Consider the following 13282-nt stretch of genomic DNA (forward strand, 5'->3'; position numbering starts at 1 on the left):
CGGAAACACCGCCCGCGCTCCGCCCGTGCCGGCCATGGAGGAGGAGGAGGCGGCAGCTATGGCCTGGATGGACCAGGCCCTCGACGTGGTTAGTGCGGGCGGGGGTAGGGGCGCTCCCGCCTCGCCCCTGCCCGTGAGGGGTGCGGGCGGCCGGGCTCCGCTCTCGGGCTGGGGGAAGCCTCGGAGGAGGCCTGAGGGGAGCGGGCAGCGCCGGGGCGGGCGGGTCGGGGCCTCCTCACGGCAGCGCCGAGGGGGCGGGAGAACGGGGGTTGGTTAAAGCCTGGCTCGTGCCTCCCGCGGGTAACGTTGTCCCGTTCCTTGTGTCTGTCTGTCCGTCCTGCAGGCTAAGGAGGCGCTGGAGAAGGGGGAGGTTCCCGTCGGCTGCCTCCTGGTGTACAACGGCGAGGTCATAGGGAGGGGCAGGAACGAGGTCAACGAGACGAAGAACGTGAGTTGGGGCGGGAGGGCCCCGGGGGCCGGGCGCCTGCCAGGGCGCGGGTCGGCTGCTGCACCCCCCGGCCGTCACGGGAGGGGATCGGGGAGATCAGGGGCCGCTTTCGGAAAGCGCCGTCTCAGCGTCCAGCTGCGGTGAGAGGGCAGGCGGGGCGGGAGCGACGGGAGAGAAAGCGGAGCAGGGAAGAGCTAAAGTCATCTGGTGTGAACTGGAGACGCGGCCGTCCCTGGGAGGTGTCGAGGTTTCAGCCGTGCTCTCTGGTGGCCTTTAAAGTCACCTGGGGGTTAAGAGTGAGAAAAGAGTGACCTGTGCAGCCCTTCTGTTGAAATTCTCTCCATAGACATTCCAGAAACGGTTTATGTTGTTAGCAAATTAGCCTTTTCATGTTATGTGATAAGTTTACCTGAAAAGCAATGAAATACAAACTAAAATCCATCTCTCTTGCTTTTCTAGGAAAACTGCCATACAAATACAGGAATAAATAAATAATAGGCTCATTTTGGAAGGGGCAGGGGTAAGACAAGGAGTTGGGAAGTTGTGCAGAGTTACAGAATGTGTAGGCTAACGAAGTCTCATGCTTCGTTTACAAAAATTGTTCCTTTGACAAAGTCGTTCTTTCTGAAGAATATTGCTTGTGAATTTTAGACGTGATGCTTGCAATTTTAGCCATCAAATTAGAGCTTATGCGTGCTGACAGACCCATTAAAACCAACAGGGATTTTGTGCAACTGGAAGCTTTGTATAAATAGATCTGCCTGCAGGATCTGGCTGTAACTTGTATTAGATGTCTCAAATCTGAAAATGTAATGAAAGGTGAAAATGAGTCTTTTAAGCTCAAGAATTGAACAGTAAAAATGAATCATTATACTAACTTGTGCTACAGAACAATCCATAATGTATTAAAATAATTCTTAATACAACTCAGGAAAGATGACAGAGAAGCTAGGTATCTCAAGTTAAATGAGTGCAAACACTGTGGGGAAGCAGACACTTCTTGGGAAAATTGTGCCAGAGATAGTAATGCTGTGTAAAAATCACACAGGCAGAACATAACTGACAAGACTGATAACAACATTAGAATCAACTTTAAAATATTAGGGAAGCTTTCAGACTTTTTTTTGTATTAACATCAGGGTTGCCTGAAGGTATGTGCTTAAATCCAAGCACCCTGATTTCAAAAATTTGTCTCCATTTTGGAAACAGTAAACTGTTAATATCTTTGAAAGCCAGTCCTTTTTTTTCAATTTCTGTTTTGTTCCAGTTTCAATTCTTTTGTGGCTTAATTTTCATAAATGCTCATATTATGGTGACTGGAAATGCTGGGTACTCCGTGCTTCCAAATTTTGTATCAGATATTTAGTTGCTCCATATACTGTAAAAGAAAATGTGAGCTTGAAAGACGCACTTTCTGGGAAATGTGAACGCAGGAAATTGTTTTCAGTTTTCTCCTAACGATTTCTGGCATTATTTAGGAACAATCCTGGGAAAGAAAAACCAACCTCTTGAATCACTGAGGCAGTTCCAGCAGACATCATAAATTTAAGGTCCATTTTGAAACTTAATTTCTCATCCCACCTCACATTGGAGCACTTCTCCAGAACATCATTCCCCAGATGGCTAGAAAACATCTGATTTCCAGTTTTAAACTTTTTACGGCCCTTTATATTTCTTTGTTCTTGTGCCGGCATCATCCTTTATTTTACGTAGCTTGGAGGAATTTAAAGTCGTTTTCCCTTTTGGCTTTTGTTTTTCCTTGTTCTCCCCAAGCCAGCTGTTTAATCTCCTCTCAGAAGACAGGCTTTCTTTTTGTGTTCATTCTAGTAATTATTGTATACATCCATTCCAGCTTTGATTCATCTTTCTTGAATTTACTTAACCAAAGTTGTATACTTTATTCCAGATGAAATTTATCTTCTGCCTTGTTTGACAACAATAATAGTTCCCACTCTTCCTGGAAGTAAGTCCACCCATCTTTTCTGGAGCTGCCTTGGTCTTTAGTGCTGTTTTGATATTCTTAATTTGTTGTTTTGTTTTGTTTTTTTTTTACTCCCATCTATAAGGCCATTCACTTCTTGAGTGATACTCTGACCCTGTCTCTTCTGATGATGTCATTCATGACATGAAAGAGATCACATTGTTAGCTGTTTTCTGTAGGTGTTTCTCTGGTTAATGCCAATGTCACAACTGAAAACATTTAAGCAAGATTATTTTTTAGCATCTTTGCTAATCAGTTCTGTCTGTATTTCCCTTTTCAATGCAACTTCTTGTCTTCGCTTGCTCACCTTATGTTTCTTGTGGTATGCTGTTTTTCCCAGACTGACAATAATTCCACATGTTGTGCTGTGTTAGGTGCTTTGTAGAAGTTCAGAGAGGTGAGATTGGTGTTTCTCTTGCCTAGAAAAAACATTTGTCAAGGAAAGTTACTAGGTTAATTTAGTGTCAGGTATCTTATGTAAATCCATTCATTTCCCTTTTATAGACAAACCCTTATAATATTATCTTCAAAGTTTGTTATGTTGCATATTTTGCTGTTGAGACTATCCTGGATCCGTGGATGTCATGATTGAATGTCCTTCCTAGTTTTCATTACAGTGACTTTGCCTGTTCTGACAGGTTTCAGTCATGTCATTCTCTCCCTTGATATATCAAAAGCATTGCTATGGGATTGGCAGCCTCACGCATGAGTTACAGAATCACAGAATCAACCAGGTTGGAAGAGACCTCAGGGATCATCGAGTTCAACCGTTGCCCTGACACCACCCTGTCGACTAGACCATGGCACTAAGTGCCATGTCCAGTCTTTTCTTAAACACATCCAGAGATGGTGACTCCACCACCTCCCTGGGCAGCCCATTCCAATGTCTAATGACCCTTTCTGAAAAGAAATTCTTCCTGATGTCCAACCTGAACCTCCCCTGGTGAAGCTTGAGGCTGTGTCCTCTTGTCCTATCGCTAGTTGCCCGGGAGAAGAGGCCAACTCCCACTTCACTACAACCTCCCTTCAGGTAGTTGTAGACTGCAATAAGGTCACCAGTTCTTTAGTATTTTTCTGATGGAGATCATCTGTCAACTTGTGTTTTGCCCCTCATCCCTCTTCCATGCCCTAGGCAATTTCATCATTTTAACGTCATAATTCTGTATCCCATACACTATAATTTCTGCTTCCATACTCTTAGTCTGCCTTTTGACCACATTCTCTACATCATTTTTACTGAAAAGGCAAAATATTAATTTTGTTTTGCAGTAGTACTGTAATTATATTTGAGTGTCATCTCAAGGTCACTGTAGTAGTTCTAACTCCTCTTCCACATGTTTTGTCTCAAGACATTTTTACTTTTTAAGTAATTTGGTTTGCGAGGTTGATGTTTGGTGAGTCTTCCCTTAGCCTTGGCTTTTTTCACTCCTTGCAAACTTTCTTTCCACTTTTAGAAAAATGATCATTTATGCAGTTAGATCTGCAGTCCTTCCCTACAATTTTGCCCTTGCTCAGGAATCAACATGCCACTAGGCTTTGTGTCAGATAAATTCCCTGACTTCTCCTTAAGTAAGTCCCTGCATCCTCTGATCTCACTGACTGGAGTTAGGAGCAGGTAGTGTCTTCTGTATGCCCTCTTTCATTCTGTTCCTAAACTGCTCATTTTGGCAAAAAGATTTAGTTGCTGAAAGCTCTCAGATTTTTTCAGTCTGTCTCCTGTCACCCTGCATACTTTGTTTCTGCCCTGCATGTCCATAGCAGAACACATTAATGTCAGAGATACTGCTGCTTACTTTGTGGAAGTTATTTGCAAAATTATTGATCATCATCACATTTTTCTGGAAAAATTTGCTCTTGGAAGAAGGGAGTTTATATGCAGCTGTGTTTGTTTTATTTTATTTTTTTAGGAGCATGGCTGTGGCATCAGCATTTCAAAATAGTTAGGCATGTCGTTACTTGTATTCATTGGGCAATAGTGCAACAAATGTCTGTATAAGACATTAATTTTCAACAGCCTGGCAATACAGTTGCAAGCTTATGCAAGTACCATGTTCCCTCTGGCAGCTCCCACACTTGCTTGTTCAGAGTCTTGCCTCAGACCGACCTGAAAATTTTCTTCCTTGTAACATCTGTGACCCTTCCCAACTAGAACTCTTTGGTTTTGGCATTTTTATTCCCATGTGTGATGCAATCGTTCGCGTCCCACTACAATGCTGTCTGTCGTAGGTTCTTTGTTGATACATGCAGACTTCTCCTCTGTTATCTTCTGTTGGGTCATTGTAGCATGTGTCTTTGCCCAGATCATCTTGCAAGTACAGTACGTGATAACTGAAAGTGAAGTATTCTTTGCGCTCTTAAATTACTAATGAAGCCACAAGATAATATAGAACTTCTAGCTTTGGCCGCCTTTACTCTCACTTGTTAATTCTTGTCTAAGGTTTAGAAGGTAAGTTTTTCAGGGCAGTGATGGTATCTTTATTTGTCTATAAAACATTTGCCACGGTTTGGGGCACTATTTTAAGGCTTTGTCAAGGCTTTTTCCCCACTGATGTCAGCTTCAAATAATTTCTCCTTGGAACACCATTTGCCACTCTAACAATTCTCTTTTTCCCTTGCTACTCTTACCTGCTTTTGTTTTCTTGGCTTTAAAATAACATATAAGATTGGGTAAGTTAAAAAACAGTAGTAGGGGTTTATTAGAAGCTTATGAATCGAGTCAGTGACTCAAAATGAAAATCATCTTTTTTGTATGTTATTTTACACACACGAAGTCAATAAAAAAGACTATCTAGTCATAGGTCTATACAAAATAAAATCTTATTTTGTAGGTCAGTTTTTCCCCCATATCTTGTCTTTAAGCAGGACCTTTAGCAGATGCTTAAGGAAGGAGCTCAAGAAACAAGAGAGTAGTGTAAACCTTCCCCTTGCATATCCTTTCCACTTCTGAAACTGAATAGCTTAGGGACTTCCAGAGCCTGAGACAGTATCTGGATCATTGTTTCTGATAGCTGTCTGTGCACATATCCTCCATGAATTTGTCTAAACCTTTTCGTTTATGTTTTTGGCTTCCATAGCATCCTGTGGCAATGAGTTCCATAATTTAATTATATGCTTTGTGAAAGAGTACTTCCTTTTGTTTGTTTTAAATCTGCTGCCTGATAATTTCATTGTGTGCCTGCTTGTTATGAGAAATAATAAATAACAATTTACTGTTTGCTTTTTCACATTTTTCTTGATTTTTATCAACTTCTACCATAGTCATCTTAACTTGGAAAACTAATGACTGTGTCTGGTGAGTTAAGAGCCATAGTCTAGTTAGTCTCTGTACAGAGACTGTTCTGTAACTTGGATAATCCTTTCTCACCCTGTGGTGAATTTGTCCTGGTGTTCCCATGTCTTCATGAGGTGAGATGACCAAAACAGTATGTATTACTTAAGATGTGGATGCACTGGAGTCTAGTAGTATTCTATATTAGTGTGATCTCTTCTGTGTAGCTGTCTTCTATTACCGCAGAAGCCGCTATGACTTAGTTTTTTCTTAACTTGTACTCCCAAGATCAGCAGAGGCCTAAAAGCTGCTTGGTGCACTCAGTATAAAGCAGTGGCGTAGCTTAGAGATATGTTTTCTTCTGGTAATGAAGGCTTATTGCTTATATGCTTTCAATTCATGCTCAGGAGTTGAAAAGCCAATATGGTATTCATGTCTCTTCTGATCTGAGGGGCACAAAATTACAATAGCCACAACTTATACTTGTGAGTTATGGTAGCTGTACTAGTTCTGAGGCATCATTCTGCTGGAGGGCATTGTGCTTTGTGTCTCCATAACGTGTGTTCACTGAGACTTCAGCTGGTGTGATTTCATTTATTCAACTAGGGAACATTCATTGCAACATTTCACTGTAGGTCTGGAGGAATCGTGTCGGCATATTGATTCAGATCCATGTTTTCATTCCAAGTGGTTCATTATTATGTTAGTTCAGATCACAAGTGCACTCATGGAATAAATTTCTTGATTGCGTCTGCTTACCATGCTTTGGTTTGTGTCTCTCAGATGGCAAACTGTCTTCCTTTCAGGTGAAACTATACTGAAAAGATGCACTCAGGGAGCATATCTAATGCACTCCAGCTGTTGCTGGGTATATACCATCCATGGGACTAAACTGGAGTGAGGCCAGTGTGAACTCCCCTGAACTGGTGTTGAGTCCTCAGCGCTCTTTTGCTCTGCAGATACACTCCTCTTGCACTGCACTATTTGCTAATGTAGGCATAGGCAATGTAGATCTCTGTAGGAGTTATAAAACATTTTAAAACAGTATTAAACTTACCACTAATGTATTTATACATGAGTCCTTTGCCATATATTGTAGAGTGTCTCACACTTATCACCACAGATCTTCACAATGCTAAAATATTAACCCAAGTTCATGTATTGAGAGGAAGTTATCTAAGGTCGCATAAAGACATATATAGCAGAGGTACAAGTATAATTTGGATTGATTAAGTCTTAGTCTAATGCCTGTGTCAAAAACATCCTTTTTTTCAGAATAGATTAAAAAGAAGGAAAATACTAACAGCCTTAATTCAAATAATCATCAGGCTTTGTAACTGGAGAGTCCTGTGATATTTTTGCTGTGACGTTTGATTGGCAAAACACACTGCTGCAGACATTCCAGAGTGATACTGGGACATCGCTGATTGTTTTTGTCTCTCTGCAATTAAAGTCAACACTTCTGTTCAGGTTTTTGTGCCATAGCTATTGCTGTGACCTCTGAGATGCTCATCATTCAGTCGTCGTGGGTTAAAAAAAGAGGAATCGGTATTCTTCTGTCTGTTTGTAATCAGGCATATGCTGCAATCCCTGCCTCTTACTTGAGGGACTTACTGTACATGTACCTATTCTCAGGCAGTATTAAACCTGATGCAAACCAAAAATACTGTGTCTACACAGTACACCAAGCAGTTCCAGGAACATACCAAAAGTATTGCGTATGCACAGCATATTCATTCCATGCAGGCACAGTAACATTGTCAGAGGGAGGAAGAGGTACCAGGTAGGAGCAGTTTTTTAGTATTTCCAGAGAAATTAACCTGGCCTGCATTCTTGCTCTTAGAAGCACCATGGGCTAGATCAGCTGTCCTGTTGGGCTTTGTGTGTCCCTTAAGCCCCAAGTCAAGCTTTTGTGTCTTGTCTTACTATGCTGGCATGACAGAGAGAGGAGAACTTCTGAGCAGACTCCTCTGCCTAGGAACAGGTAGAAGAAAAAACTGGTTTGCGCTTGTGGATCTTGTGTGTGCTGCATAAGAGATTGAGGTTGAGTATGTTCTTTCTTGGGTTGAGTAATTCTTCTGCAGTTTGGGCTGCATGAAATTTCTTCTACAACTTGAACGAGCAAAGAGGTGTACTAAAAAGTTCTTCTCAAGAAAGCATTACATTACTTTAACAGAAGTGAAAATAATTCCATTATTAATAAATTAGATGTCAGGACATCGTACCTTTGACTTGGAAGAATAATTCTACGACATTGCATTTTATTTCATTTGTATCTGTACAAGTGAGAAGCTTAAAGCTGTGAATCAACGCAAACTTTAAGAAAATGTTTATTTTTATCTCCTAGGCTACTCGACACGCAGAAATGGTGGCAATCGATCAGGTCCTTGACTGGTGCAAGCAACAGAACAGAGATTATACAGAAGTGTTCCCACACTCAGTGTTGTATGTAACTGTAGAGCCTTGTATCATGTGTGCAGCTGCTGTGCGCTTGATGAGTATCCTTTCATGCGTATTTGTGCTGGGAAACCATATGTCAAAATGCTACTCTTTTGGCAGTGAGCCCACAGAGAAGGACTTGACACTGTCAGGCAAAGCCAAGAGGGTTGGGTTTGAGACTCTGCACCCACCTCCACTTACTGCATGGTAAATAGTGAGAGACTCGAGAATGAAAGAGAAATGGTGCAATTATGACAAAAAATGATTTCTCTTAGGGGTGTAACAATACGTTTTAGAGATACCTGTTACTCTGTAAAATGAGCTAATCTCAGTTCAGTGTTCAGTTTTGAATGTTGTAAACCATGGCTTTATATACCAAGAGGTAAACCATGGCTTTATATACCTCTGCTTTGGGATTCATACTTACCCTTTTCTGAGGAAGGCTGGATGTGCATCTTCAGCAATACATCTTATGTTACTCAGAAGTAAGTTCTGATTTTATGAGAGAGGAACTGTAGTGCAAACTAATTTAGTTTGAAAAGTACAAGTATGTTTTAGTGAAATTTAATGACTACTTAAATCAGGCCACTTTACTTCCTGCTTGCTTTTCACTTTAACTTAATACCTTAACTCATTCACATAAATTCCACGGGTCGTATATGGCTGTCAAAACGAGCGATTTGGAGGCTGTGGCTCAGTTCTGAGCATCTCATCTGATGATATGGTAGACACAGGAGAACCATTTGAAGTAAGCTATAAAATGTTTTCGTTTTTAAGCTAGGGTGCTGTGCCTAGCTTCATTACCATGCTTTGAGAATGTTATGCATCAGTTTAAGAGAACTCAGGTGAAAGATGATCAGAAGTCAAGTAAACTTGACTTTACAAGAAAATAATGTAAAAAAAAAAAATAAGTCATTAAATTAAAGAAAATTGAGGAAAAGCCTGCTGACACTCTTAAAATATTTAAAAGGATGTATCAAAGAGGAAAGGAAAGAATTATACTTGTGGAACAAGATAAGGAATAAATATATCTAAAAGATGTGTAATACTTAGAACAGTAAGTGTATGCTGCAGGAAGAGATGAAGGAAAAATTACTTTAAACTGCAGAATGTACAAACACATAATCAATAAAGATCAAGTAACAGCAGCTTACTAAGTTACTGGTTTTTAGCTGAGCCACTGGAAATGATTGTAATTTTGCTCCCAGTCTATCCATATATGAGGTAAAATGCATTAGCTTAGATCTACTTCATGTAGTTCAAATCCCAAAATAAGTATGGACTGCAAAAGTAACAGGAGATTTAGTTTAGATATCGGGAAACTTTCTGAACAGTAAGGATACTGAAGGACTGGAAGAGAGTGTCTGGGGAGAATGAGGCATCTTTGTCACTTAAAGGCTGGACGAGCATTCAGTGGAGGTATAATATACATAAATCTACATGTTTTACAGTATTATGCTAGTGTACCTGTATACCTATACATACATATAGATAGACAGTATTTATAGCATTATATTTATTACATTATACGCAGCTGTAGGTGATCCTGCCTTATACAAGGATACTGATTAGGGTTCTTGGAGTTCTTTTCCACACTTAACTTTTATGCTTTAATGAATGTAAAAAGTAAGTAATATATTTCAGCATAGTAAATAAGCACTAAAGGCTCAAGGCTTAGAAAGAATTTTAGTCAGCAAGACAATACTGTTTGTCAGTCCAGTGTAAACATATTAAGCATCTTTCTGTCAGGGTGTTTGTGAGACTAGCATCTGAATTAATTTGTATAGTCCGTACTGGAAGAGTGTTCATTTGCTAACATTGGCACGTGCTATTTAGTTTTTCTATATGTTCAGAAGAAAGAAAGGAGAAGATTCTTGCTACTACAAATCCTTCCTTTGTTTCTGTAGGCAGTGGGATGTATAGGTGTAATTATTTCCTAGTGTGGGTGGAGATTCATTTAGTGTTAGTGACATTTAAACACTTTGTCATTAATGTTCAGGGCCTGGAAAAATATTTTGGAAGGACCAAAAAGGACTGAGAGGTGACTGTTATGAATGAAGAATAGGTGTGTGGACATATGTTGTCTGGTAGGAATCTTATCTACAAATACCTAGGTGTATGTCTCTCATACTTCCAAGTGCTGGAAGAGTATATGGAGTAAGTTGGAAAGACATTACTAAGAAAGAAATTGGAGATTGCATAAAAATTTTACATAAGTTACTAAGCCTAACTTTAAGTTATTAGTGAGATCCCACCATGAATACTGTGTTCTGCTCTGGGGCCCCCAACATAAGAAGGACGTGGAGCTGTTGGAACGAGTCCAGAGGAGGGCCATGAAGATGATCAGAGGGCTGGAGCACCTCTCCTATGAAGACAGGCTGAGAGAGTTGGGGCTGTTCAGCCTGGAGAAGAGAAGGCTCCAGGGAGACCTTCTAGCAGCCTTCCAGTACCTGAAGGGGGCCTACAGGAAAGTGGGAGAGGGGCTTTTTACAAGGGCAAGTAGTGACAGGATGAGGGGGAATGGTTTTCAACTGAAAGAGGGTAGATTTAGATTAGATATTAGGAAGAAATTCTTTCCTGTGAGGGTGGTGAGACACTGGAACAGGTTGCCCAGAGAAGCTGTGGGTGCCCCCTCCCTGGCAGTGTTTAAGGCCAGATTGGATGGGGCTTTGAGCAACCTGGTCTAGTGGAAAGGTGTCCCTGCCTGTGGCAGAGGGGTTGGAACTAGATGATCTTTAAGGTCAGGTCCCTTCCAACCCAAACCATTCTATGATATATTATTTACTCTACTAAGCCTCAACGTAGTATTTTTCAAATGTATGAGGTATTCAACCTGAAAAATAGATTTTCTGACCCCCAAATAGTTAAAGGCACATTTTAAATTAGTGGAATAGACAGTACAGTTGTTTACAATTATTCTGTACTTAAGGCATGATTGTGAAGCATAGAATATGTTATTCTGATGCGCTCATGAACATCATTCTAATTTGAACAGTGCGTTTCTGGCTATCGTGCCAAAGAAGCGGTGGAAATGTTAAAAGCTTTCTACAGACAAGAAAATCCCAATGGTAGGTTTCACATTAATGGATCCATTTTGATCCCAACCTAATTTAAAAGAGTGCTGACACTGGTATTACTGTAATTCACTTCTGATGTTTTTTTCCCTTTCTGTTTCTTCTTGGCAGCACCAAAATCAAAAGTGCGGAAAAAGGACAATCGTAATTAGCCCTACGCTGATGGGAGACAGAAACTTACCAGAAAATGATACAGGAAGGTTTCTTCAGCATCCTTCTTTTTTAAAATGTACTGTCCAATTAAACTATGTCTAATGTTCTTTACGAAGTTTTTACTAATAGGATACCTACTACCTGTTCTTGTGCTTCTATGTAAGTGAACTCTTGTTATCATACATGACCAAGCAGAAGAATAAATGGCTGTTTTTAGGAAGAGGAAAATTTATGGTTCAAGTTCACTTGTTTACAGCCAGATGGATCCATTAAAATGATGCCATTCTGTACAGCACATTCTAGAATATTTCCTTCTGTCTGTGGAGAAGCATCTTGCTTTTCAATAGTAAATGTTTGCTTAGGCAAATCCAAGTGAATCTCTTGGATGGTTACATTTGTAAGACCTTCACAGTCCTTGTGTGTATGTTTAATCAAAAGACATATAAGGAATTGTACAGTCCTTGAAGATTTGAGATAAGACCATTGTAATGGTTCTTCATCGTTTTTTACACTCCCTCTAGCATATGCCACATTTTCAAATGTAACTTCTGAAAGTCTCATACATACATAGACAGGTATATATGCAGAATCACATGTCTCAGTTTGTGTATGCTATTGCTAATAAGCATAAGCAAGCATCACTTAGCCACACAGCATCTTCATACAAAGTTGTGGAGAAACTCTCCACAACTCTCTTTAGACTGTCTGCTCCTCCTGTGAATGTTAGCATAAGAAATGCTTTATCGTTAAGAATCCGCTAAGAAATTGAAGTTGTTCTCAGCTACTAAATTAGAGTAACTGAGATGGGCAGATACATGTGAAAACCAGGAAATGAAATTGGTAATAGTACGAAGAATAGTACTTTGAGATATTTATCTTTTCATAGCATTGGTTGGCTTTGTCATTTCTGTGCACTTTGCTTGCCCATGCAATAATTTGTAATCCAGAAGAGGGCCTTACAGTTCCACTAATGAATTAAGAATACAAGTACAATTCAGTCTTGGTTACTTACTTCTTAGTGGATACTTATCTTAAGCATGAAACTGTTTGTAGTTTATTTGGCTGATATTCAGAAATTTGAGGAATGCCTTAACTTTTTTTTAATGTAAAAGTGATTAGAATTCTAGGACTATAAAAACTGAATACAATTAAACCTTTTAGGTATTTCAAATAAATACTTTCAAAAGTGTTTTTTAAAAGAGCATTAAAAGCATTACTTTGTCACCATTGCTACTAATAGCTTTGAATTTGTATTTTGTGTATTTACTTATTGTTTACAAAGTGACATGAGAAAGAAGTGTTTTTACCATAATAGCTATTTTCAGAGTTTAGAAATAATATTCCTTCAGCTTAAGCCCTTTAACTGACACCTGTGACCTGTCCTATTCTCCTGCCTATTACAGCACTCGGAGTCTTTTCCTTTCCATAAGCAAAAGAAGTTATGACTGTGTTTGTAGATTTCATCAGCTTCGGAGCTGTGAGGGCTCCCGAACCAGACAGCTAAGCTGGAAAAGCTGTTTAAGAAAAGACCGTTTTGAATGACTGCAAGGGCTTTAGTGGAAAGAAACGGTCACACCTGTGGTTATGGTATTTGGCTGGTGATGTAAGATAGCTATTTATCTATACAGATGCATACATTCAGTTCTCACCTGGACCATAATTTTCTTAAACCTTGAAGAAGTCACTGAAGTCCAAATCAAAGGAAGACATTAGACTTCTGGCTTGTCACTGACATCAGTGAGAGTAGGATTTGGAGCCTGCATATTGTTTTGGACCAGAACCTAAATCTCTCAGCACCTGTTCTTCTGCAAAGTGGCTAAGAACACTTTCATTCCCCACTGCCTTCTTTCGAAGAAGAATGTTGTAAGCATTTGGGTAGTGTGACAGTAGGAGCCATGTAAACGCTTTCATTCCCCACT

The 13282-nt window shown here is 40.0% G+C and overlaps 1 protein-coding gene across 1 annotated transcript; it reads left to right on the top strand.

Moving 5' to 3' along the window:
- The first annotated feature begins 4 nt into the window (after nt 1-4).
- ADAT2 (adenosine deaminase tRNA specific 2) lies at nt 5-12587 on the top strand. The gene is made up of 6 exons (XM_068418649.1): nt 5-88; nt 344-448; nt 8045-8195; nt 8778-8884; nt 11132-11204; nt 11322-12587. Exons 1-6 carry the CDS (start codon nt 35-37, stop codon nt 11360-11362), a joined length of 531 nt encoding a protein of 176 aa, XP_068274750.1. The 5' UTR covers nt 5-34; the 3' UTR covers nt 11363-12587.
- The last annotated feature ends 695 nt before the right edge of the window (nt 12588-13282 follow it).

Source organism: Nyctibius grandis, chromosome 1, assembly GCF_013368605.1.
Source record: "Nyctibius grandis isolate bNycGra1 chromosome 1, bNycGra1.pri, whole genome shotgun sequence".
NCBI classification, from domain to species: domain Eukaryota; kingdom Metazoa; phylum Chordata; class Aves; order Nyctibiiformes; family Nyctibiidae; genus Nyctibius; species Nyctibius grandis.